At 44.3% G+C, this 27,462-nt stretch overlaps 1 protein-coding gene across 4 annotated transcripts in view; it reads right to left on the bottom strand.

The window, feature by feature from the left end:
• PIEZO2 (piezo type mechanosensitive ion channel component 2) overlaps positions 1-27,462 on the bottom strand; it is a 504,990-nt gene that overhangs the window by 27,079 nt on the left and 450,449 nt on the right. For 2 of the 4 annotated variants that reach the window (XM_075585380.1, XM_075585379.1), the window contains 6 exons: positions 24,410-24,577; positions 7,990-8,373; positions 6,441-6,699; positions 2,487-2,669; positions 1,718-1,967; positions 136-253 (listed from right to left, as the gene is read on the bottom strand). In XM_075585380.1, the coding sequence (XP_075441495.1) occupies positions 136-253; positions 1,718-1,967; positions 2,487-2,669; positions 6,441-6,699; positions 7,990-8,373; positions 24,410-24,577 (1,362 nt within the window). The remainder of the gene's footprint in view (positions 1-135; positions 254-1,717; positions 1,968-2,486; positions 2,670-6,440; positions 6,700-7,989; positions 8,374-24,409; positions 24,578-27,462) is intronic. The other 2 variants (XM_075585381.1, XM_075585382.1) reach the window with 1 other exon arrangement.

The raw sequence follows: 27,462 nt of genomic DNA on the forward strand, positions 1-27,462 counted from the left end.
ACAGGCCAGATAGGGGTGTTGCACTGTCTGGCAGGAAATTATTTAAGACGTATCAGATGTCAACATTTCTCTAAGCAGTTATGGTGTACGTTTCTCTGTCACATTCCCCAGTTTTCCCCATGTTGAGTTACATACTTTTTAATGGTAAATGCTTTTGCCTTAATAAGTTGCTCTCGAAGTTTTTCCATTAGCAGTTCCTTCTTGGATTTCTGCTTGATACTTAACACACTGCTGTTTCGAGTGCTGGTACTACCTATAAAAAATTAAAATACAACATACCTGATGTAAATCCTCAAGGAACTTTTGTCCATTCTAATTCTATTTTTCTTTTCAACCATCTCTTAAAAACTGTGTGCCTTCTGTATCTTTCTCTCCTGTTTCTGCCATCTCAACTTCCTGTTTCTGCCATCTCAACTTCCTGTTTCTGCCATCTCAACTTCCGGTCTCTCAATTTGATTCTACCTGCTGTCTATTTTTTCTCATCTGTTTTTATCCTAATTACCCCATCTCATCTCTTGCGCTTTTTGCTCTTACATACCATTCTCCTCCTCCCACCCAGTAGAAATGGGCAAATCCACTGAAATCCATTTCCCAGATTTCCTCGCATTTCCCCCCCAAAATCCGTTTCGCGATGTAAAATCCACGGACGGATTAGGTTGGTTTTAATCCGCGCGGATTCATCAAAATCCGCCATTGGATACAATCCATTGACGGATTTGCAGAATCCAATCCATGGATTCAGCAATCCCTTGGTGGATTCTTAAGAATCCGACAACGGATTGCTGAATCCGCAGATTGGATTCTGGAAATCCGTCCACAGTTGCGGAATCCACGGAGTGTATTGGTAATAATAAGAAATCCACAAAATGCAAATGACCCTTTTTGAGATTGATCCGCGGACCAAAGGATCCAGCCGATCCTCTGCGGATCCAAAGCCGCCCCCCAAAAAATATTGACCATCTCTACCACGCAGAATAATTTTTCAAAGATGGGTGCAGTACAGGAGAGAAGTCCCATCATCTAGTAGGTTATAAGGTGTGAGCTTTACCCAAAGATATGGGAACTACAAGAATTTCTCACATTACCTGCATTTATTGGACTCAAAGACAGCCATGCAGACAATTACAACAGATACACTCATTGTAAAACATTACATTTTTAGAGCTATTAATACCAGTCTTTGCAAACTCTGCATTTGCCAGCCACACATGAGATACTAGTTTATTTATTTTTTGCATGCAAAATTATATATTTTCGGGGGTGTTGCACTCTTTAAAAAAAAAAAACAAATACACCTACATAACCATAAACAAATTAAATCAACTCACATGTAAACTGCAACATATTTTCCAAATTATGCCATTACATGTGCTTCCTGCTGGACAGTGCTACAGTATTTGCACATATTAGTTTCTCATCATGTACGCTTTAAGAATACTCCAATGTTGGAAAGGGGATGTGTCTAAAATGTTCTTTTTTTTTTTTGTGCCACAACCCCTCATTCATTTTAAAATGTATAGATTGGACAGGTTGGCTGGTTTCTATGTCAAATTTGTGCCAAGAGAACTAGTGTAAATGTATTTAGAACTGTTATGTATGTCAGCCCAAATGTGACACATCATGAAAATTAATTTTTGGATGCTAGTATTTTGTTGCATATTTAGTTGAACCTGTGTGAGTCTATGTTGGTACATGGTCTTGTTATTTAATTTTTTACCTCTCTTAGACCTATGTGAAGAGTAACTGGATCTGTGTGAAATTTGGGAACCACTACTAGAACTCTTTCGCCTGATGGCCATCTTTTCCTCTGGGAAGTGAACATGGATGGATTCTACTGATGCTGCAAGGTTCACTGACTTTAATGAACCAACTGAATCTCTCCTTCCTGATGTCTCTGAGAGTTCATCATCTGTGTCCGCTCTACTTATATTTTCACTGCTGTCATCCTCATCCCAAAGACCATGACACTAAATAAAGGAAAACAAATAAAGCAGTTGTTAACGGTTAGAAAATATGGACATAAGTGAAGCTGCTTTATTATGCAAGATTTCATATTCAATGTTAGCTTCATAAACATGGGTGAAACATGCAAAATGTCAAGGACTGCACATCTGATGAGGTAAATTACTAGAACTGCACAATATATTCAATGATAGCTTGAAATTGAGAATGTGAAAGTATAGTAGACCTTAACCTTAATCCTAATGTATAAAAACCAGAAACCATGTATTTTTTTGGTGGTTAAAGTTCTTTAGTGGTAATACCATGCAGTCTGTTATCCGCTCTGGCCACTTTGGAAACTACACAAGCACATAGCTGACAAAACTGGGAACAGGAAAAGGGTATTTTATGGGCGGGCATGCTTTGCACATTTTCATTTACATATGCCTCAGCACGTAGTTAAAAAAACAATATTCATAATACATCCAAGAAAAACAATTATAAACCGTGGCACGAAAATGCTGATAGGAGCTATATACTAATACCTTTAAAATAGATCTGTGGAAAAACAAAGCGAGGAGTTGAACCAGGTCGTAGTGCACATAACCTTCTTTCTTCTCAACACCGATTATATTGGGAGGATAGTAAGGTTTGTCCTTGGTATAGTCCACAAATTTATTCCATGGGAAGAATCCGAATTGGAAGAAATATTTGATAACAATTGTTACCTGCGCAAGAATAATATTGTATGGAAACATTAGAATAATTATTTCAGTTTCATAAAGCAATGTATTTATACTGTAGCTTCTCTGATATTAAGGTAATTAAATGTAACTAAAACATTATCAAATCTTTCACACACACACACACACACACACACACACACACACACACACACACACACACACACACACACACACACACACACACACACACACACACACACACACACACACACACACACGGTCAGGAAACAATTGACATACCATGAAGCATAGTCCAATCACTCCAATTATATGTACAATAGTGCTCGGAGTCAGGGGTATCTCCTATCCCCAATATAAGTAATTTGGTGGTGGATGGACTGCAGCGCTCAAATGAAGACACAGACTACAACACTGCTTGCAAAAAGATATCTACAATGATTTACTTAGAAACAATATGTAGAACAATATTAATATATACAGTACACAATATAAATACTATAGCCAGATACAATGACCCACTGTCACGTGGAGCAACTGCTGGGCTGGAGACCAGTGGCTGGGACAGGCTAGCAGGTGAGAAGCGATGATCAGTAAACAGGCAGAGGGCTGGTGGCAGCAGGTAGCAATGGTCAGGAGACATGTTATCTGGCTATAGAGTTTATATTGTGTATACTGTATATTAATGTTTTTCTACATATTTTTTTCTAAGTAAATCATTTTGCAAGCAGTGTTTTAGCCATTGTCTTCATTTGAGTGCTAGAGTCCATCCACTACCATATTACAAATCTTTAGTATATTATCAAGTATATTATACAATCATACTGTTATAAACACGGCAAACCTGTAATAGCTTGTCATTGTCGTCTGCATACAACGTGAGAAAAAAGATGACCAGAAAACACAAATTGATATATGCCATTCTTATACGCCGTGTGAATCTTCCATCTTTTCTTCCAACCTTTACTGTTGCTAATTACAACAACTTCTATATCAATTGGTAGTACATATCTTGATAGATACCTTTGTAAGGCCGCGTTTATATTGCTGGCGAAGGCGACGCGACCGATGATGTCACCCGTCGCCACTGGCGAAAGTTGCACTTAGGTTTGGAGCGACGTCGCTGGCGACAAGGCCAGTCACCTCATGAAGGGGGCGGGCAGAGTGCAGTAGGCGCTCTGTGATTGGTGTAGAGACAGTCACATGTGGCGACTGTATCTCCAAAAATCAAATTTCAATGGCTTCAAAAAATGTTGTACCTCCATCGCTCCCGCGCTTACTATAAGCGCACGCGACGGATCCAATGTATTTGTTTTAACGCGATGTCACGTCGCCGTCGCCGGGCACTATAAGCGCAACCTAAGAAGGCACTTTTGTAACTAAGAGGCATTTTCAGCAGTATAACTTACCCTAATGTAACGGTATTTCTGGCCCGGCCTGACCCACCCAATCTCACATTGGCCCCTGTGGTCTAACCGGTCCCCATAACAGTGTGGTAGTGTCTGGTGGTGCACCTGTTGGCAACAGGACTCCTGAGTCTCCCGCATGATGGTGTGTGGGGAGGACCCGTCCAGACAGGCAGCTGAGGTAGTGTGCTGAGTCCTACCTATATCCAGTGCAGCGCCTCCACCTCATCAGGGTCCCTGCGTCCGCATGGGGATGGTCCTGTTGAGGAACTCCTCCGTGGTGCTCCCCTCTGCAGAGTAATCCCAGACTCACACACGAGGGTGTCTTTGATCAGATGCATCTTTATTGCTTGAGGTGGGCTAGCTGCCCTCCACAATGGGGTGTACTTAGCCCTCCATCTTCCAGCTGCTTCCCTCCGAAAGGTACGCCTTCCCTTAATAGGTGGGTTCCCTATCCCCGCAGGGATCTCGGCCCTGTGCCAGTTTCCTGGTCACAGTTCTCTCAGGCAGCTTGTCTCTGTCTGCTTGTGCTGCCAGACTCACAGCTCTGCATTCAGACTACTGCAACAATGTTGCAGACCTCCATCTGCCTCTTACTGAACACAGCAGCACAGCAACAGGAACTCCTCAGCAACAACTCAGAACTAACTTTTAGACACAGTGCTGTGCCTTATGTACACTCTGGAAGCTGACACACCTCTGACATCACTAACCATGGAGTCAGAGCATGTGACCACTCCCATCCATACACAGGGCACCCCACCAGGGTGTGAGGGCAAACCTCCATAATTACTGCTGGCATGCCCACAACTTACCAGGCCTTACTGTCAGCAGGAGAGATGACTGTAGCCATTTTAAATGACCGCTACACTAACATATCAAGGCAATTTGTACAGTTTGTTGCAATTAATTAATTAGATGAACTACAGTAGGTAGAAGTTACACAATACATATTACTAGGATTGCTAAGATCCACCCGTTTTCCTGTAACCCTACAGTTAAAACTGCACTGCACTCCCTTCGCCCCTCTCATGTTGATTATTTGTAATCTACTACTCATTGGTCTCCCTACAGTATCTCACAACTCTTTCCCCTGCATTATATCCCAAATGGATAAAATTACTGTATCTCACTCTCTCCTAGACCAGAAACCACTCCTTTTGTCCTCAAATCCAATTCCTGGCTTTCCCCTGACATTTCTATCATGACCATGTTCTCCTCACCTTATATGCTCTACACTCCACAGCAACTCCCTATATCTCTAGCTTTGTGGAACCCCATTTCCCTTGCTATACAACAAACACTTTCTGTTCCGCCGTCAAGTTGAATTAAAAAAAAGCACCTTATGAATGAAGCACGCCAATAAACTGGACCAATGATTACTTCCCTGCCACTGCCATCCCCAGCACTTACACTATCTTCTATTGCCCCTCTAAGTCTCCAAACATAATTCTTAGATTGTAACGACTCCAGGGCAAGGAGTCTTTTCCTGATCCTGTGCTTGCTTATTTTTTGCACTTATTGTAATATAATATCTTGTATTCTAATGTTTATATTGGGAAGTGCTGCATACATTTCTGGTGTTAAATAAATAAAATATACATCCATATAATTGTGTCCATTATTTGCCCCTTTGTATAGCATCAAATAATTCCACTTGGTCTGAGATGGTCTGAACTCCTTTAGTTAATCCTCTGTGCTAAAGAAGCACTACAGCTTTGTTTTTTTTACAATTCAAATAGGGCGGAACCCCAGATCTAAACCACGCTAACTTTAGTTATGAGGACCCCGGGTTGCCCAGATACTCACAAGTGGAGGGAGAAGAAATACTGGTAACTTCACTGATCAGTATCTGGCGATCTCAGCGGTCTCTGGAGCTAGAAATAGTGTGGTTTTGCCACTGGGGACACCCCGGTTCAAATCATGTAAAAAAACAATGTAAAAAGTAAAAATAACAAGCAGCCATGATTGCGGCTTTAAGTGTAAGAAACAAGACTTAAAAGCCGCTTGCATTTGAGGAAATCGCAATCAAAAGTACAAAAAATATATAGATTGGACCCAATGAACACTTTTGTACAGTATGCGTTCATACGTCGCTCCTGAAGTCATTAAGGGGTGAACATTCCATAACATGTTTTGCACACTCACTGTAATAGCAAAACAACCACCTTTGGTAACTAATACATGGCTCCAATAACATAAAACTGATAAAAATGGAGTGGAACGAACAAACGTTCTCACAGAGCTTCTCTCACTCACTTGATATGCGTGAGAGCGGAAGCCTTCAGCAAACTTCAATTACAATATTACATTATTCCAACGTATATTTGGTCACTGCTGTTGTTTCTAGCCTTATGAGCTTGAGAACAGCCATAGAAAGGTTACATACCTCTGTATACACAATGGCTGTCATCCAAAATCGCTTACTGGGCCGTGGGACAGACAGCATAGCCCAGAGAAAAATAAGGATTGGCAGCACAAAAGTAATCATTGAAGCTGAGATCATGTGGTTAAGAACAATCACAAAATAGCACACCATTTCTGATCTGGCCACCAAGGTATTGTATAGGGAATAAATAAGTAGCAACACTCGTGGTTGTCCAACATAAAAATGTTCTGAATCTTCCAACTCTTCATCTTGAAACATCCTGTGTAGAAAAATATTTGATAAGAATCACATTGCAAACAGCTACTGCATAACTTGTTTTTTAAAGTGTCATTTTGACCGAGCCCGTAATATGCGTCAATAATTCCCCTGCTATTTACAATATAACCTTTCTGTGGTCAAAATTCTCCTACTGGGTTTGATTGAACGAAATTCTAGATATGATAAGTAATGGGACAGAGCTCTTTGAACCTATTTGTTAGAAAGGTTCGTACAATTAACTTGGCTTATTTATAAGCCGTGCTGTTCCAGAAGTTACCTTACAGACAATTCAAGTAAATAAACCATAAGGGGCCATATGTAGTAAGCAGTGATACTTCCTATGACACCTGGGGTAGCACTGCTTAGTAAATGTGTCCCTTAGTTGTTAAAATAAGATATTAGTTATTATTCAAACTAAATAACCTTTTCTTAAAAAAATGTGGAACTGTAATTATATATAAATAAAACAGCAGCTATGTCCTGCATTCTCTCCCTAACACTGAAAAGGAAACCTGACAGTGACCCAGCCATGTCAAGTTTATGTTGATGCACATTGATATTAGATGGGCCTATTCTCTCATTTAATCAGCTTTATTCTACATCATTTAGTAACCTCAGGCTAATTGGGGATGGAGTGTAATATTCGGAGTGGTGTATAGTTTTATATACACCGATATACAGTATACAGAAATCAGCATCTGCTGAAAAGTTGCCGGCTGTGTTTTAGCACACTTATTGAACACATTATATATTCATTCACATTACATTTATTATTCCATTATCAATATTCAATAGTTTATATGCAAAACTGAATTCCCAGTCAATTACATCAGGTCAGGTCACCTTCTCAGGCTTATCCTTCTAGATAGTGTATCGGAGGCTCATTGTCCTGTGTTGGTTATTTTGTTATGCCTTGTGGATACAGATACTGCTTTCTTGAAGGAAACTTAGAGGCACCTGGCAGCTACTTTATAACGCACACTTTTCTAGTGTGTAGATTTCTTTGCTGTGCATGTGATTACAGAAATAAAATACAAAACATGGCAGTGTGTACATGAATTTCTTGGCTACAGGAGAGAGCCCACAGTTTGTTCTTCTGCAAGGTGTTGTGCATTTCAAAAAGCAAACGTATTAAGATCTTAACAAAACCAGGTTCATTTAAATCTAAACTTAAAATAGAAACTGCTAAAAAAAAAAAAAAGAAAAAGGAGATGTTGATGAAATAGTTAGAGAGATGGTTACAGTATGCATCTGCATTTAAAAAAGTAAAACATCTTAATTGTAATCTTACTTGTTTAGAAGCAGTTCACTAGCTGTCAGCTCATGTGTAAGAGGTGGCAATATAGAATCGTGCAGTTTGTCAGCTCGACTATCGTCTGGACTCAACATCATCATGTTATTGTCAGCGGAATCATCCTGGGATGCAAATGAAAGTTGCTCAAAACTGACAGCTTTACTGTAAGATGGTGGAACGTCGCCATCGGTGGCAGAGTACAAAGGCATTTCTGTGTCAGGTGTGTAACTAGTATCCTCCAAGTCTATTTCATATTCTTCTCCCCCTGCTTCTAGTCTTGAGGTAGCACTTTTGCCTTCTTCATCGTGCTCATCTTCTGCTTCTTCGATAGTTTCGGTTGTCCCCTGTCGTGAGTAGAGCATGGTGCACTGTGTTGGCTCGCTGTGGAAAGTAGATGTATGTCACACAAAAAGAGCAGCAAGATTAGCATTTCAAAAATAAAAGACCTGCATGTGAATCGTTACACTTTAATAAAACCTTCTCTTACAATTGCAATGTGAGAAGCAGAATGTTCAATGGCATGCACAGTACAAATCTGGCAAAAAATAATGAATCCGTTTCCTTTTAATATTCCACCTTCCTGACACTATAAAGGGAAAATAATTGAATCGTTTGTTGAAAAGTAACAATTATATTTTTCAGATAGAACCTTTCAAATGGTCCTGAAAATTGCATCTCAAAGCATCAGTTTTGTGGGCCATGTTTATAATGAGTTGCTACTCCATAAGAAACCTTGTTGCACTGGAAGTCCTCATACAGCTCCTTACAGCCCTTTCACTTCAATAGGCTGTAATGTGTCTTTTGGGACTGGAAGGTGTCTTATGAAGAAGCACTGCTAAGCAAATATGGACATGACTGTATTGGCTAGTACATGACAATGGATTGTATTTGTTGATGTTCCGTGGAACGTCTTCATAGACAGAATTACAGTGTACAGTTTTTGAACCATCACAAGTCTTTTCTTCAAGTGTACTGCACTTGAAGTACAGTGCTCACATTACATGTGAAGAAGAGGCTTGTGAGGTTTCAAAAGCTCTATATACTATACCTCCACTTATGAAGAATTCGTGTTTATCCCCTAAAAAGGTACTGTATCAAAACTTACAACTAATCTACACTTATTCAGGACCAATATGACTACTAGAGCTTTGATTAGTGCCAAAAGGGTGATATGTCCTTGTCTGAAAGCTCTCACACCAAGTACTTTAAAGGTTCCCAGTAGGAACTGATGACAATGATTTGTTTAATAAGTTAAAACTAGCTGTCTGACACCTTCAAAATATTAGAAATACTAGACGCATGAGTTTTTTTTAACCCATTTTACAGATTACATGTTTCCCCCCTTTGATTCAGTTACAATGAAAACTCTGACTCGGGGAAGGAGAGGAGGAAACGAGCCAATATTTGTTCCAGCCAAGTGATACGCTAAACAGATTTATGTAGGCTCTGTACATGTCTTAGTGCCAAGTAGACCAAAGGAAACAATAAGGGAGAGATAAAGGCAGTAAATCCCATCTCAAATTTCTGTTTTCAATATTTACAATGTTAGGATAAACTTTTAAAAGTGATTTAAAATTACTTATCCTTATCTAAACTTATCTAAATTAAATGAACATCAATGACTAGTTTTAATTATTAAATTAAGGCGACACTGTGTGCTCATCTGCATGTCATTTCCCAGTATCCCTAGCTGCAGTGGAAGCAGATAATGGTGAAAAGCAGGGTTGCAGACATGTCTGAGACAAGTGAAAGTGCTCACAAGTGATATTTTTTATTTAATCTATTAAACATAACACTGCCACGGTATAAATCTGTCCTGTGTGACAGCACCTTTCACAGATGCTTTCCAAACGGCAAAATAATGGCATTTTAATGCATGAAGAGTAGCAGAGAATGGCAGAAAATGCTTGCGTATTTAGGAAATCAAAATGTCTACTTGACAAACTCTATTATTACGGAAGTAATATCTTTCCACATCACTATAGAGTTTCAATACTGATGTCCTGTACTTGTCCCACACTACACTTTCTGTAGGAGGTAACAGGATCAATGTGATCAAGCAAAGAGTCTAATAGACAGGATCCCTCTACCCTGTCACGTAAAAGGATCCAGAAATAAATATGGAAGACAAACACACACATACCTCAGTGCAACAGGTCCTTATGGACCATTTAATATACAGTATATATACATTTCAGGTCCACTTGAGGAAGGTGTTTGTTCACCCAAACAAACAGCTGCCCATAATTATGTGGTAGTGTGGGTACCTGTGCACTTTGGTATTGGTGGTGCTGGCAGGGTCTGTGTAGCGGTCTAAGACCATTGGTCACGGCCGTTTCGCTGTGACTACATGACCGCCGTCGCTTGGCCGTGACTCACCCCACCGCAAAGACATTCTGCAACTGCCCACTTCATCGCTAAGGTAAGTCCCTAACCTTTACCCTTACCCTAAAACCCACTTATGTTAACCCTTAATACTAACGCTACCCCCTACTCTAAAAATCTTAACCCCTTACCCTAACAAACGCCCCTAAAATGAACCCCCTTCCCTAAAACTTCCCTTCTCGTCAAAGTGGCTGGCAGCATAGCGGCTAAACGCCAGTGGGACGTTGGTCGCAGCGAGACAGCAGTTTTCAACTGACAGAAGGACCAAGACCCCCAAAATGTTGCGCTATATGTATCCGCAACATCAGCAAAACAAATACAGAAATCCTGCGCTCCTCCCAAAATGCCTTGCAATTTGATAGTGAACGTTTACATTTTGATCCTAAGCTTTATAACAAAGGAGTCATTTAAGTTGCAACTACAGATGTGGTAAGACTTATTGTTTTTCGGCTCAGTAGCAAACCGAGGGACTGCGACTGCCCCACTGCCGGAGGATAATCGCTGCGGGGGTCCAATCCGGAAGCATGGACCTCTCGCAGCGCTATCTCCGGAGCCACATGTATAAGCTTTTTGAGCCACAGATCTGGAGACGGTAAGGCTCGCTACATCTGCAAATGACTCCGCTGTTATAAGAGTTGGGCTTAACATTTAAAAGTTCAGTAATACATTGCAAGCCAATTTGGGAGGAACGCAGGGTTTCTGTATTTGTTTTCCATAAATATATGGCCAGTTCATTTGCAGCAATCGCCACAAGTTACTGAAAGTCATATAGTGTTACCGACGGTTTCTGGTATAGGTCGGAGCTCACGTCATTCTGTTTTGCTAAATGCATCCGTTTACTTAATAAAAGAACGAAGATACTGAAACTGAAGTAATACTGGTGTAATTGTGTGACATGATAAACCTTTATTGATGTATTAAATGGTCCAAAAGGACCCTTTGCAGTGATGTGTGTGTTTCTTTTACTAATTTCATCCTGGAAATGTTCCACATCGGCCAGCATATTTTGGTTATCTCTAAATATATAATATTTACCCAGAAAAGCTTTTACAAGATTGTATTTTATGATAGTTATCACTTTAAAACGTTATCACAGTAAAACTTTCCAGAATTGACAGCATTGTTTCTCTTCTATGTATATTTACTCTTATATCATTTATTATAATTGAGGTAATTATTGAAATCTGGAATAATGATACCAATATTTCTGTAATATGAAAAGCTGTTTTACAGCATTTGTCATATTACAAAATAGTAATAAACACTGTTTACCTTTAGAGTGTAGGTGTCTGGTGTCTGATCCGGCACTTCCGGATCATGTGATCGCTCCAGAAATGATCACATGACGTGACCAAGACCCGCTTGCGGGAAACGGAAGTGGAGGGGACTCCATTTCTATTTCGGTCGGGTTTGGCCGCTAGATTGGATCATCGGATCAGACCGCTCACCCCTAAGAAAACCATGACCTACCTGGTATGTCAAAGCCAATGTCATACTAGGTCTGCCATTAGCGCACTGTAAAGGCTAACAAGGCAAATAAACATGTGCTAAATGAATTTGCTTTATTTGTCAGTGTGTGATGCATTAAGTTGTCTTGATTTGTAGGAGAAAGAATTAAAACAATACTTTGGAATTTATACAACTACATTTCAGAAGTCATAGGGTCTATTCTAGTAGCTTCGATAAGTGACTTATCTAGTATTTTGGGTACTTCTCGAATGAGTTTGCAAGTGTGGATATTCAGAAAGCTTCGATAACTTGCCAAACTCGCTCCTGAAGCGCTTTTCCCCGATTGGTAGTGCTCCCGCTCAGACAAACCATGCGGGAGCTAAAAAAATGATAAAACTCGCATTTATTTAAAATATTGAGCTAATCTAGTAGCTCTGAGATGCGCATCGTGGCAGCAACTCGCAAGCAACTCGCAGGTTCTCATGAGATCCGCGATGTGACTCTGAAGTAAAAATTTTTTTTTACTGTATCGGATTGAAGCTGGGTGTCTCCAGAGCTGACACGCATTAATACCAAATCCTGAGACCCCTGCTTCCATCGTTCTAGCCAAACGGATTGGTAGATATACCATGTGATGCCTTTCCATTTTTGGAGTGATGTGCCATCATCAAAAAGGGAGGAACGCATGCTACCTGATTGGCTATCTTTCTTCGCTTTTTGTGACATCACAGCACTCCAAAAAAGGAAAGGCATTACTCGATATCTACCAAACTGATTGGTTGGTGTACCATGTGATGGCTTCCATTTTTTTTCTGAAGTGATATCATCTTAAAGGCATGGGAAGCATGTGCTACCTGAATGGCTGGCTTCCCGCCATTTAAGATCACGTCACATCCTTAAAAAAAATGGAAGCTGTCACATGGTACACCAACCAATCAGATTGGGGGTGTACCATGTGACAGTCAAATGTAAAATCACGAGCCTTATAGAAGGCCTGTCCCATCTCATTTGAGCCCAAGAAGACATTGGCCCCTTTGGATTACAAAGAAGAGAAGAAAGAAGAGAAGAAACAAGAAAAGAAACAAGAAAAGGAAGAACTCAAGAACTCACCGGAGATGTCTCTTCAATCAACAGAGGATCATGGACTTCTGTGCATCAGACTGTTGAGCATTGCATCAAGGGTCAAGAGTTGGTGCCGCATTAGGACGAGGGTGAATATGGCAAAGGTAAGAAACACATTCATTGTCTTATTTAATTATGTGTTTTTTTAGGTTGCCCATTGAATGGCAATGTGTGTGCTTATCTATGCCTCTTTCTGGGTATAGATAAGCACAGTGACAAACAATGCATTTTTTGGCAAATGCTTGTTTTTATTTAATTGATATGTATTTTTTTTTTTTAAGCTTGCCAATTCATTGCTAGTGTGGCAATCCATGCCTATATTGTGGGCATGGTTTACCACAGTCACAAGCAATTGGTTTATTGTCCAATGCTTGTTTTTATTTAAATGTCATGTGTTTTATTTTGTGGATTGTTTTTGTTTAGGTTGCCCATTTTTTGTCATTGTGGCAATCCATGGCCTATAATTTTGGCATGGTTTACCACATTAACAATCAATGGGTTTATTGGCAAGTGTACTGTTATGCCAATGTTATTTTATTGTGTATTTCTTTTGTATTGCAAACAAATGGGCAAACATGCTATTAGCCATTTTTGGCTACTAATGCCTTTGCCCATTTGTATGTGTGGTAATGAGGTACTGTAGAGGGAATGGGTGTGGGTGTTCGGATAGTTGCCCTGGGAAGGTTGGTTACATCTCCCATGTGGGTATCAGGGGGTGTGGGGGGTTAACCCCTCAAGTACTATAGTGGTTACTAACCACTAAGATAATTAAGGAGTTAGTGGCCAGTAGTTAATTTTTTTTTAAATGTTGCTGCCCACGGAAGACATAGAGGACGCAGAGGAAGATGAGGACGGCCTTTATCCTGGCAGGGGGAAGTATAACTTTAATTTATTTTATGCTGGCTGGGTAATGTTTTCTTTTTAATGGGCAAATGCGCTGTTATCCAGATCTGGACAATAGGAATGTTGCCCATTATTGTAATGTATGTGTTGGGGGGGGGTGTGGGGGGGGTTGGGGTGGAGGGGGTGGATAGTAGGGCTGTTGTATTTTAATGTTTCTTGGGTGTAGAGGCGTTGGGTGAAGGGGGTTGTTGCCCCTGCATCACGTGACAGGGAGATTTAAACTTTGCGGGGATACCAGCACCCCATATCGGGGCCTGTAACTCGGGAAGCAGGGGTCCACGAGGCTGAAATGAATGCAGTTCAACTCCGGAGACCCCCTGCTACAATACTCGGTTATTAAAATTAAATAAAAACAGTGCAATTGCCTGTAAGCCTGTGGCCACGCTGCCGCTGAGCATGCTTGGTGCGATCACTTCAGTGATTCCCAATAAGTACGGCCACGCTCAAGCGGTGCGCGTGTGCTTGTGCACGTACGCTTAGCAAAGCTAGGCCCTTGGGGAGACAGGGAAAATTGATTTTCAAGCGCGCTGATGGGTCACATAACCCGTCAGCAACCAATCAATCAGCACCAGTCAATGCACACAGCACACAGCCAGCCACACACACAGACATAGCCCCGATCCAGCAAATCACAAGCCCCCGGCCACGCTTCACCCCCCCTCCCACCCCCACTTTCAGGCTTGCCAAATTCAGCAGGACTGCCGAGCACTCATGCTTGGAGAGTTGGTGATGTCACCGCTCTCAAGCATGAGTGCGCTCAGCGGCAGCGTGGCCGCAGCCTTACGTTGCGGTTCCAGTGCATTTCTCACTGTACTGCAAGTTTTCACACATACAATTTTTTTCTATGTGAAACTAGCAACGGAGGCGTGGCCACACCCCTGCCGGCGGTTGAGCCAATGAGGACGAACCAGCCGAGTGAGGTCATGGCCACGGCCCCTCAAAACTCCAACCACGCTCCCTCCCGTCGCAAACTCTCCCTCTCTCCCAGGACTGCGATCTGCGGTGAAGCGTTGTGCACACGCCCCCCCCCCCCCCGGCCGGGCGCGTGTGCTACAGAACGCACTGGGACCGCAGCCTTTGAGCTGAGCAGGGAGATACAGCTTTCTCTGTGCAGCTCTCTCTGTGCGGCTCTGACAGACTGCAGGCAGATTGCAGTGGTAGAACTTAGAAAAAGACAGAGATAAAAACACTGCTATCCCAAGCGGTATTGGCATTTTCCTACCTCACGGTTTCTGATGCGATAATTCTCTCTGAATACCGTGATGACACAAATGTCAGACCGTGAGGTAGGGTCATGCCAAATCATTCGATGTGGCAGTGATAACATCGAAGCTACTAGAATAGGCCCCATAATCTATTGTTCAGGTGAATTATGATGGTTATCAGTCCAATCAATAGAGTTAAGGTTAATGAAATTGTTAAGCAGCTTTTTCCAATGCTAATGACTTTGCCTACATTTATTTAAAGTGAATGACTCCAGTTTTAGGCATATTAATTATGAACGCACATTCCTTGTGCTGTTTCCATTTATTAAACCAAAGCACAAAGGAGCGATGATCAAAAGTTGACATCAAAAATGATTTTCCCACCAAGCAAGGAGTGAATCCTCTGGGAGAGCCAAGAACCTCCACTGGTGCTATAGGAAATTATGCTGACATATTATTTAAGTGTGGTATTCCGCTGTAATTAATTTAAAGTATTGCATCAACATTTAATCTAATGGCAACACTTTCATTATACTTCTAGCAAAGTGTTCCACATATAGACATGCTCTTACATCTCCGTTCAGCTAGAGAAATTAGATATATTTATATATGAATGGCTGAAGGCTCATATTGCACAGCACAGAGAATAGTCATTAGCAGAAGCACGTGATCTTTACAATGGCCCTTACTAATATGAAGTACTGTATAAAGATCTGTCAAATGTGGAAATAGTTGATAAAAGTGAAGATACACCTTCACTTTAGTCCTTTCAGTGATTGGGAGAACTAGAAAGTAATGCACCGTCCCACCATCATTGATGTGGGGAATAATATCAAGTATTAGATTTCTCACCGCCTCTAACATCACTGCTTAGGCTGTGTCCCCGCTAGCGCAAGCAATGAGCGTGCTGTGCGGCAGTTACTTACATATATAGATATATAGATATATATATAGATATATGTAAGTCCCCGCTCACGCTTTGCACGCGCGCTCGTGCACACACGCTCACCCACGCTCGGCGCTTAGGTAAACCAAAAAAATTAGTTTCTAGCGCTGTTCGGTTTGCCCGCAATGCCTCACCCACTACCCCCCCACCCCCGGGCGCTCAGCGCATGCGGCACCCAGCTTTAGATGTACTCTCCATGGTGTCATTGGAGATATGCTGGCCTTTCTGACAGAAGGGGTTAAGTGATATTAATTGAATCTGCTTTCCCAAGAAATAAATAAATAAACGAGAAACATGACCAGCATGTGCTGTCAGACTATAATAATCTAGAAAATAAATAGTAACTTTTGTGGAGGTTTCAAAGAACTTGCAGTACTATTAAGCAGACCTGGCCAAATCTGCCGAAATGCAGTTTGCACGTTTGTTTTTGAACTTTACAAAAAAGTTCCAAATATTGCGTAAAGTTTGCGCAAACTGTTAAAAAACTAAAACTTTTTAACAAAATTACACAATTTTGCCAGAGAATTATTTTTTTTAAATTAGCAGGCTATTTTTTTTTGTGGCGAGATCGCTAAATACCCGAAAATTCACTAGTGAATTAAAAAAAAAAAAACACAGTTTTTGGAGCTAATTCAAACTTTGGCGAAGAATTTGCCCATCTCTACTATTTAGCACTGAGGCAAGCCAGCCTCTTACCTTAATCTAATTGGTTAAATTAGTCTGAATTACTAATCTACACACAGGTTAAATTCATACACAGTATTATTATTAATACTAAAAGATAGTTTTGTGTGAACATGTTGAGGGTCAGTACCAGCCAGTAAATGCCATTGGGCAGGGCCACCAACAGAAATCATGGGGCCCAGGACAAATGAAAGGAGCAGCCCCCCCCCCCCACCCAAACCCATAGCGCACTCTCTCCCCCCCCCCCGAACCCATAGCTCACCTACCACGGAAAAAAAAAATTCAGCGCGCAACTTTTACTTAACTGTTTTCTTCTTATTGTAATATGGAAAAAAAACATTACAATGCAGTCTGTTTATTTTTATATTTTTAACAAAAGACAAAGATTCCCAATGCTAAATCCAATGTGACAAAAAACCTGGGGGGGATTCAGTATGGGCCTGGGGGGGAGGGGGTAAGGTATGGGCCTGGGGGGAGGGTGTTAGGTATGGGCCTGGGGGGGGAGGGGGTTAGGTATGGGCCTGGGGGGGGGGTTAAGTATGGGTAGGTGACTGACTGCCTGGGTGACTGACTGACTGCCTAGGTGACTGCCTAGGTGGGTGACTGCCTGGGTGGCTGACTGCCAGGTGGGTGGATGGGTGACTGCCCTTTGATTGATTGCCTGGGTGACTGACTGCCTGGGTGACTGACTGCCTGGGTGACTGGCTGCCTGGGTGACTGACTGCCTAGGTGACTGCCTAGGTGGGTGACTGCCTGGGTGGCTGACTGCCAGGTGGGTGGATGGGTGACTGCCTGGGTGACTGACTGCCTGGGTGACTGACTGCCTGGGTGACTGACTGCCTGGGTGACTGACTGCCTGGGTGACTGATTGCCTGGGTGACTGACTGCCTGGGTGACTGACTGCCTGGGTGACTGACTGCCTGGGTGACTAACTGCCTGGGTGACTGACTGCCTTGGTGACTGACTGACTGACTGGTGGGTGACTGACTGGTGGGTGACTGACTGACTGGTGGGTGACTGACTGACTGGTGGGTGACTGACTGACTGTCTGGGTGGGTGACTGACTGCCTGGATGGGTGTCTTAGTGGCTGGCTGACTGCCTGGGTAGCTGACTTCCTGGGTGGGTGACTGACTGGTGGGTGACTGACTGGTGGGTGACTGACTGCCTGGGTGGGTGACTGACTGCCTGGGTGGGTGACTGACTGCCTGGGTGGGTGTCTTAGTGGCTGGGTGGGTGTCTTAGTGGCTGGGTGGGTGGGTGACTGCTTGGATGGGTGTTTGACTGACTGCCATGGTGGGTGGGTGGATGGATGACAGACTGCCTGGGTGGGTGACTGACTGCCTTGGGTGATTGATTGCCTTGGGTGACTGACTGCCTTGGGTGACTGACTGACTGCCTGCCTGGGTGGGTGACTGACTGTCAGGGAGGGTGGGTGGGTGACTGACTGACTGCCAGGGTGGGTTGGTGGGTGACTGACTGCCATGGTGGGTGGGTGACTGCTATGGTGGGTAGGTGGGTGACTGAGTGACACTTGACTGAGTTACTTGGGTGACTGAGTGACTGGGTGAGGGACTGGGTGGGTGAGTGACTTAGGTGGGTGGGTGAGTGACTTTGACTTGGTGGGTGACTGAGTGGGTCGGTGAGTGACTGGGTGGGTGAGTGACTGACTGCCAGGGTGGGTGGGTGACTGAGTTTGACTGAGTGGGTTATGGGTGGGTGACTGAGTTGGTGGGTGCGTGGGTGACTGAGTGGGTGGGTGACTGAGTGGGTGGGTGGGTGACTAAGTGACCATGGGCATGTGACATTGGTTGAGTAACTGGGTGGGTGTGTAGGTGGGCGAGTGACTGGGTGGGTGGGTGAGTTGGGTTGGTGGGTGAGTGACTGGGTGGATGAGTGACTGGGTGGATGAGTAACTGGGTGGGTGGATGGGTGACTGGGTGGGTGGATGAGTGACTGGGTGACACTTGAGTGACTATGACTGGGTGGGTGGGTGAGTGACTGGGTGGGTGAGTGACTTGAGTGAGTGACTGGGTGGGTGACTGGGTGGGTGGGTGACTGGGTGGGTGGGTGAGTGACTGGGTGGGTGAGTGACTGGGTGGGTGAGTGACTGGGTGGGTGAGTGACTGGGTGGGTGAGTGACTGGGTGGGTGGGTGAGTGACTGGGTGGGTGGGTGAGTGGGTGGTTGGGTGGGTGAGTGGGTGGGTGAGTGACTTGGTGGGTGAGTGACTGGGTGGGTGAGTGACTGGGTAGGTGAGTGACTGGGTGGGTGGGTGGATGAGTGACTAGGTGGGTGGATGAGTGACTAGGTGGGTGGATGAGTGACTGGTTGGGTGGATAAGTGACTGGGTGGGTGGCTGGGTGGATGAGGGACTGGGTGGGTGAGTGACTGGGTGGGTGAGTGACTGGGTTGAGTGACTTTGGGTGAGTGGGTGGGTGGGTGAATGAGTGAGTGACTTGAGTGACTGGGTGGTTGAGTGACTGGGTGGGTAAGTAACCTTGGGTGGGTGACTGGGTGGGTGGGTGACATGAGTGACTGGGTGGGTGAGTGACGTTGAGTGACTGGGTGGGTGAGTGACTGGGTGGGTGGGTGAGTTGAGTGAGTGGGTGGGTGAGTGACTTGGTGGGTGAGTGACTGGGTAGGTGAGTGACTGGGTGGGTGGGTGGATGAGTGACTAGGTGGGTGGATGAGTGACTAGGTGGGTGGATGAGTGACTGGGTGGGTGGATGAGTGACTGGGTGGGTGGCTGGGTGGATGAGGGACTGGGTGGGTGAGTGACTGGGTGGGTGAGTGACTGGGTTGAGTGACTTTGGGTGAGTGGGTGGGTGGATGAGTGAGTGACTTGAGTGACTGGGTGGTTGAGTGACTGGGTGGGTAAGTAACCTTGGTTGGGTGACTGGGTGGATGGGTGACATGAGTGACTGGGTGGGTGAGTGACCTTGAGTGACTGGGTGGGTGGGTGGGTGAGTGAGTGGATGAGTGGGTGGGTGAGTGACCTTGGATGAGTGACTGGGTGGGTTGACTATGTGGGTGGATGAGTGACTGGGTGGGTGGGTGGGTGACTGGGTGGGTGAGTGACTGGGTGGGTGAGTGACTGGGTGGGTGAGTGACTGGGTGGGTGAGTGACTTGAGTGAGTGAGTGACTGGGTGGGTGGGTGAGTGACTTGAGTGACTGGGTGGGTGAGTGACTGGGTGGGTGAGTGACTGGGTGGGTGAGTGACTGGGTGGGTGAGTGGATGGGTGGGTGGATGAGTGACTAGGTGGGTGGATGAGTAACTGGGTGGGTGGATGAGTGACTGGGTGGGTGGATGGGTGACTGGGTGGGTGGATGAGTGACTGGGTGGGTGGCTGGGTGTGTGACTGAGTGGGTGAGGGACTGGGTGGGTGAGTGACTGGGTGGGTGAGTGACTGGGTTGAGTGACTGGGTTGAGTGACTTTGGGTGAGTGACTGGGTGGGTGAGTGACGTGAGTGAGTGACTGGGTGGGTGAGTGACTGGGTGGGTGAGTGACTGGGTGGGTGAGTGACTGGGTCTGTGAGTGACTGGGTGGGTGAGTGACTTGAGTGAGTGACTGGGTGGGTGAGTGACTGGGTGGGTGAGTGACTGGGTGGGTGAGTGACTGGGTGGGTGAGTGACTGGGTGGGTGAGTGACTGGGTGGGTGAGTGATTGAGTAGGTGGATGGATGAGTGATTGGGTGAGCGAGTGTCTGACTGGGTGTGACTGGGTGGGTGAGTGGGTTGGGGGATTGACCTTGACCAGGTGGGTGCTGCTTCCTTGCCCGCCAGATGCGTCTCCCCCCTGCCCCTGTTGCTGCTGCCCAGGGTGGGAGGTAGGCTTGGGGGCACGGGAGGTAGGCTGAGGGGGGGGGGGAGACTGGCAAGCTAATTCCGTGGCGGCTGATGCCCGGGGCAGGAGGCTAGGGCGGGGGAGCTGGGTTGGCGGGTGTGGTTTCGCACAGCGCTTCCCCTCCATCCCACATGGGGAGTGGAGGTGAGGGCGGACCCACAGGCAGCAGGCCGGATACCGTGCTCTGTGCATGCACACAGGGATCACCAGCATTTTTTTTCTGACTTTTTTATAATAAAACGGGCACAGCCACCCCGCCTGACTCACGGGGCCCGGGATGCCAACCCCGGCAGACCCCCCCTGTTGGCAGCATTGCCTCTGGGGCTGATTCAATATTCTCTGAATTACACACTGCAATAGGTGAAAAACTGCCCTTGACTTGAAGTTTGCTCTCCGGGGCCGGGGTTTCCTTTCCCATTGTCTGATTTTGTTTATTGCACTTATGGAACTATAATGAAATGTACTGTTTCTTTTGTAAAGCGTGGAGCACATTGTGCACACTATAAAAAAGAGATATACATACATACTACTGTATGTATCTACTTATCTTGGTCAAGAAAAGGGCAGAATTTTCAGGATTTTACAGTCTTCGGGATTGTAATCTATAATGCAGTCTTGATGTGGCTATAATTTATGACTTTATAGTGATATACTGTGATCAGACAAGATTGTGATCAGAAGATTGCAAACATTCATGTAAAAAATGTCTGACATTATGCTAGTACAGTATTACTAAGGATTTATGGGTATAAATAGGAATACAAAGTATACTCATATTACACATTGAGGAAACAATTATTGGTAAATGGCCCTGCCAGGCAGATGACTTCTATACCTTCAGGCTGCATACTGTGCAATTAGTTGTTTAACCCATATTTTAATGGTGACGTCACTCTTCAAAAATGTACCTATAAAGTGCTCCTGCTGTGTCATAATCTACTTAATTTGCATATACAGTGTATATATATATATTTTAGTAAAAAACAAAGAAGAAGCAAATATTAATTAAAAAAAAACATGTGTAACCCCACTTCTGGGGGTTCTTAACTCTGAGTAATGCCCAATTTGACAGTATGTTGCGAAGTGACCAGGCATGGGCCTGATTACTCACTGTTTCTAGAACATGCTGGGTTGGTCACATGGTTCAGCATGACTCAGCAGAGACTAAGCTCTGCTCCTTTTCTGCCCAGGGACAGGGAGGTAGAAGAGAAGTTATAAATAGAAGGAATTAGAACTTCACCCTCAAATCCCAGGAGGAGAGCAAGAGAAGGGGGTCTCACCAGTAAATATGTTAGTACACAGTTTTGATATTAGGTAGTCTAGGGCAGTAGTCCCTTTGTTGTTTTGATTGATAGATTGATAGATAGGGAAGTGCCCTTGAAGATAGGCTAGAAATGTAGGAGTCATAGCAGTACAGCCTCCCAGAAGGGAAGCCTGTGTGCCCTAGAGGTTACCCAAATAGTAGCCCTGGGACTGGCCTAGAGAAGCAGTAATATGGAACTCCTTTGACATTCCCGTGGTGAGCATCCCCAGGGAATAATGGGTGGAGCATGCTTAAAAGGATTTACCCCTATCACACCAGCACTGAAGCATGCATATGGGATGGGCAGGGAGCAGAGATCCAGATCTTTCTAGTAAGGAGAGGAAAGGAACAGTGATTTGTCTGTGTACATTCACCTTTAGTGAGAAGCCCAGAGGAGAATAAGGTTGGACCGAAAGGAAAGCGGCTACCAAAAGGATGGTCAGAGAACGTTACAGAACCCAAGGTCTCATTGACCAAAGAGATACAGGGGCAGCCCAGGGAAGGGACCCAGAAGGTGTAAGAAGAGTATGTAATATGATGACTAAACTATTTTGTATGACTAATCAACTACTTCAACTGTTCACATGGGGGACAGACCCACACACGGGGGACAGAGCCGCACACGGGGGACAGAGCCGCACAAGGGCGACAGAGCCGCACACGGGGGACAGAGCCGCACACGGGGGACAGAGCCGCACAAGGGGGACAGAGCCGCACACGGGGGACAGAGCCGCATACGGGGGACAGAGCCGCACACGGGGGACAGAGCCGCACAAGGGGGACAGAGCCGCACACGGGGGACAGAGCCGCACACGGGGGACAGAGCCGCTCACGGGGGACAGAGCCGCTCACGGGGGACAGAGCCGCTCACGGGGGACAGAGCCGCACACGGGGGACAGAGCCGCACACGGGGGACAGAGCCGCACACGGGGGAGAGAGCCGCACACGGGGGGGAGAGCCGCACACGGGGGGAGAGAGCCGCACACGGGGGGAGAGAGCCGCACACGGGGGGGAGGGGGGGGGGAGAGCCGCACACGGGGGGGAGGGAAGCCGCACACGGGGGGGGGGGGAAGAGCCGCACACGGGGGGGGGTAGAGCCGCACACGGGGGGGAGAGCCACACACGGGGGGGGGGGGGGAGAGCCACACACGGGGGGGGGAGAGCCGCACACGGGGGGGGGAGCACCGCACACGGGGGGAGAGCACCGCACACGGGGGGGGGGGGGAGAGCATCGCACACGGGGGGGGGAGAGCACCGCACACGGGGGGGGGAGAGAACTGCACACGGGGGGGGGGGAGAGAACCGCACACGGGCGGGAGAGAACTGCACACGGGGGGAGAGAACCGCACACGGGGTGGGTAGAGAACCGCACATGGGGGGGGGGGGAGAACCGCACACGGGGGGGGGGGAGAACCGCACACGGGGGGCGGGGGGGGAGACCCGCACACGGGGGGGAGAGAACCGCACACGGGGGGAGAGAGAACCACACACGGGGGGGGAGAGAACCGCACACGGGGGGAGAGAGAACCGCACACGGGGGGGGGGGGGAGAGAACCGCACACAGGGGGGGGGGAGAGAACCGCACACGGGGGGAGGAGAGAACCGCACATGGGGGGGGAGAGAACCGCACACGGGGGGGAGAGAACCGCACACGGGGGGGGAGAGAACCGCACACAGGGGGGAGAGAACCGCACACGGGGGAGAGAACCGTACACAGGGGAGAGAAGGTGCATGTGTCAAGGGGGCCATTTTAACTACACTTTTCAGTTGTTCTTTTTTTAGTCCTGGTAACAACCAAAGTTATATTCTTTATTTTACAATATAATAATCCTACTAAAACTAGGTTGACGGTTGGTCAGGAAAAGCCATCGGTGAGTTACAGTATACAGGGGTATTCAATCATTTACAAGTTGTTGTGTTTGCTTTCTGATTGCAATGTGCTCCTAGGAAACATAGGTTTGCTTACTTATTTGTGATGCTAGCCCAGTAAAGGAGAACAGGAATGGGGCAGAATAATGGGCCAGCAGGTTGAAGAAATTAAAGTTAATAGAAGAAAAAGTGCTCCTTTAAAGGGGCAGGCTTCAGAAACCTGACAGCAATTGAATATACACTTTAATACAAAGTGCTTTCACAGTGTCACAAAAGGACTTTGTGTTAACCTTTTCCCTGCCAGAGATCCAACTGCACCTGACTACCTCTAGACGTTGTGGCCATGAGATCGCTTCAATAGAGATCACGGGGCCACGACTGCCAACCAACAACAGAAAGGGAAGTGTAGGGGGCTCCAGTTTCATTTCGATTAGGCCAACTACATCCATCATCACCTAGAAAACGAGCATTTTTTCTATGGCACACCTGGTACTGTATATCAATAGCTCCTGTGTCGTGTCAGGGCCAGGACAGGGGAAAAGCTAGGTTGAGGGCAAGAGAAGGGTTACATCAAAGATAACACCTGAGGATGCTATGGGTGTAGTCATGCAAATCATATTAATACACACATCATACAAAAACACCCGCCATACACTTAATAACAGTTTGATAAATGAATGAATAAAACATGCATGGAGTAAGCACCTTGATGCTATACTGGCACTGTCGGCGGATGAAGAAGATAAGTCCATGCTGTACATTTTACGAAGCCTAGGTCGAGCACGCTCACTTGTTTTTGGTACAGTGTCTGGTTCATCTAAATCATCAAGTGTAGACTGCCTGGAGAACAGCATGGTGGCTTCAGTGTAGCAGCTACCAGCACAAACAGTCACAAAGACACAACGTTAGGTAAGAAGCAAGGGAACTGGTTTAAACACAGAACAGCATTGTAGAGGTGTCAATTCCAAACAGGGAGCACAGGTAATTAATCATAACATTTGATTAATCAACAAATACTACGTACAGTGCAATTACCATAAAACATATCATTATATAAAATAATGTTTCACTTTCTCAATACAATAGTAGCTTTAAAAGTAAATTCAGCCACGTGTATTTATGAAAACAAAACCTGCACGCCAATGGCACTTTAGAATAAAGTGTATTGCCTGGTAGATTGTGAAACTTGGACATTGGACCAACAATTTTTTGTTTGTTTTTTACAAACATATTACTAAAAATGTGAAGACCAGTAAAGTCTACTATAATGCCACCAGCACCTTAAATATAATTTTTCCTCCAATACCATTATTAATAATGCAAGTATATATTACGGCATCATAAAAAAAATAATCACTCTAAAATTCATTTTATCACGATACAATATAAAATATAACACTATAGATTTAAAAAAAAAAAAAACTTGTTAAATAGTCATCTTTCTATTAGAATGCAATTTGCGTACTTGCGTTATCGGTTTTCCAACCTCCAAGGAACCTCTGGTTCCGGAGATATTTATAGTTTTTGTATGTGGCTGTGGGGTAACCAATAGAAACTTGTGACATCTCTCGACTCGATTTCTATTGGCTGCCTGTGCAAGGCTGACCCCAATGGTCACTTTTCTTCCACCAGGCAATTATTCTTTCTAACTAAGTTACAGTATATCTCAGGAACAGGGGGTCCCCAAAGGTCAGACGACAGCAGATTGTCTCAGAAGGATCATCACAGTTCAGGTAATGTAAAAAAATACATGTACTGTATATACCCACAAAAAAACAAGCAGTGAGGACAGTGGCTTTAATAACACGTTGAGGTTTTTTATTTTACTACAAAACATTAAGGGCCATATCTAGGAAGCAGTACTATTCTAAATCCTATAAGACCAGTTTGAATGCTGGAAGACAACTTACTGCACATTTACTTAAATGCATCGTTAGGAGACTTCTGGCATCAGACTTCTCTTATGGGATAGCCCTGCTTAATAAATATGATCCTAAAAAATATTTTTCAGGGGAAATGTAACCTATTATTCAAAATAATTTGAATCTACTCCACCTACTGGGCATATTGTTAAACTTCCCATGACATGAACTTTTGAAAGTGTAACCTCATTTGAGGGATATGGTGGTCTGTAGTGACCTACTGTACTTTCAGTACAACAGACAATGGGGTTGGATCATCGCCTGAAAGGTAATTTTAGGTGTGGCACTTGCAGAATTTGTAATACTATTTTACTGTATCTCAAAAGTGTTTTTTCATTTAGAGAAAGTGCATAGGATTGAATATTGTATAAACTGCAAGAGCACCTTTGGGATTTATTTTATTACGCTGCCCCTGTGATTACATTTATGTGGGCAAAACCATTGGAGAAATGTGAGTGATATGAAACATAGATGGACTATTATAAAGTTTGACTTCCCCTTAACTTTAGCTCAAAATGTTAGGGTACAACATCATAGTAATTCCAATGTATTCAAATATAAGGGTTTAGAATGGGTTCACCACCCCCAAAAAAGAAATGGGGAGACTATTATTGTCAAAAAGCTAATCTTTCTGGAATTGTGCTTGGAATGCTACTGTTGAAAAGGGTTTTAATAATGGTTATGGTCTAACTTATTTTCTGTGAATTATATGGATATTTACGCTTTTATTATAAAATTGAACACTACTGTAGCTGCCTTATAAATGTTTTTATTGTTTTATTTTCTTCTTTTTTTCACTGTGCTGTTATGCTATTAATGGCTGGGTTTGTGGCGGATCCATCCTCTTCTGCCCGGATGAAGTATGGATCACGGCCGTAATAGTAAGTAGGTCATCACAATTGCCAAAACACCTATGGCTCTGCCAATTATGATTCATCCATGGTGTTTAGGGTGAAAAGGAGATAAAGGGCCATATATTTTAAGCAGTTTGCTGCCATACATCAATGGGCTGTAAGGTGTATTCCAGTGCTGGACGGTATCCTATGTCAAAAGACTGTTTAGAAAATACAGTATGGCTCAAGCTGTTTACATGTCAACACAAACATGATCTACAGAATGCCCATATTTCAGCTTGTCTGGGAAATAAAATGCATCTTTATGTAGATGGCTTTTCATTTGCTACCATTAGGTTATGTAGTATAAATATTGTCCTTGTTAACTACTACTATATATCAGGGCTTTTACGGCTTTGGCCTTAGATAGGAAGTTTATTATACTGTACACCAGTCCATTGACATCAGTACATGTTTTAAAGAGCTGAGTTATCTGATAATTACATTTTAATCAAATACAATCTGATTTAGAGTCCTATTTCAGTTGATAACACCGCAGTATCTATAAACTGCCCAATTAAAAGCAAGCATTTGGAAATATTATGGATTTCCATGCTATTTTGCTCCACACAAGACACTTAACTTTTCCCTGAGATCAGCACATTGAGTTTGCCTGTTAAAATTACTTCTGAGTAGTTTCTAAATGGAATAAAAGACTTGATCTGTTTTTAAGTTAGCAGACCACATATCACAGCTTATTAAAAATGATCAGAGCATCTGCTCAAAACTCTAAAATAATTGAATTGACATTTCCTTATGGAGCTGCTGGTGAGTAGGATAAGTATCTGGAATCAGCAATCTGACACATTCCTGCCTCTCTGTTATTTCAATTCCCTTCATGTACAAAGATGAAGAAAATAAAAATGTATTAGTCTTCTGTTTTATGTATGTTTGTTCATTTATTTTACATTACCTCAATAATTATCTAAAGTGCCAGTCTTAT

This window comes from Ascaphus truei, chromosome 2 (assembly GCF_040206685.1).
Source record: "Ascaphus truei isolate aAscTru1 chromosome 2, aAscTru1.hap1, whole genome shotgun sequence".
Lineage (NCBI taxonomy): Eukaryota > Metazoa > Chordata > Amphibia > Anura > Ascaphidae > Ascaphus > Ascaphus truei.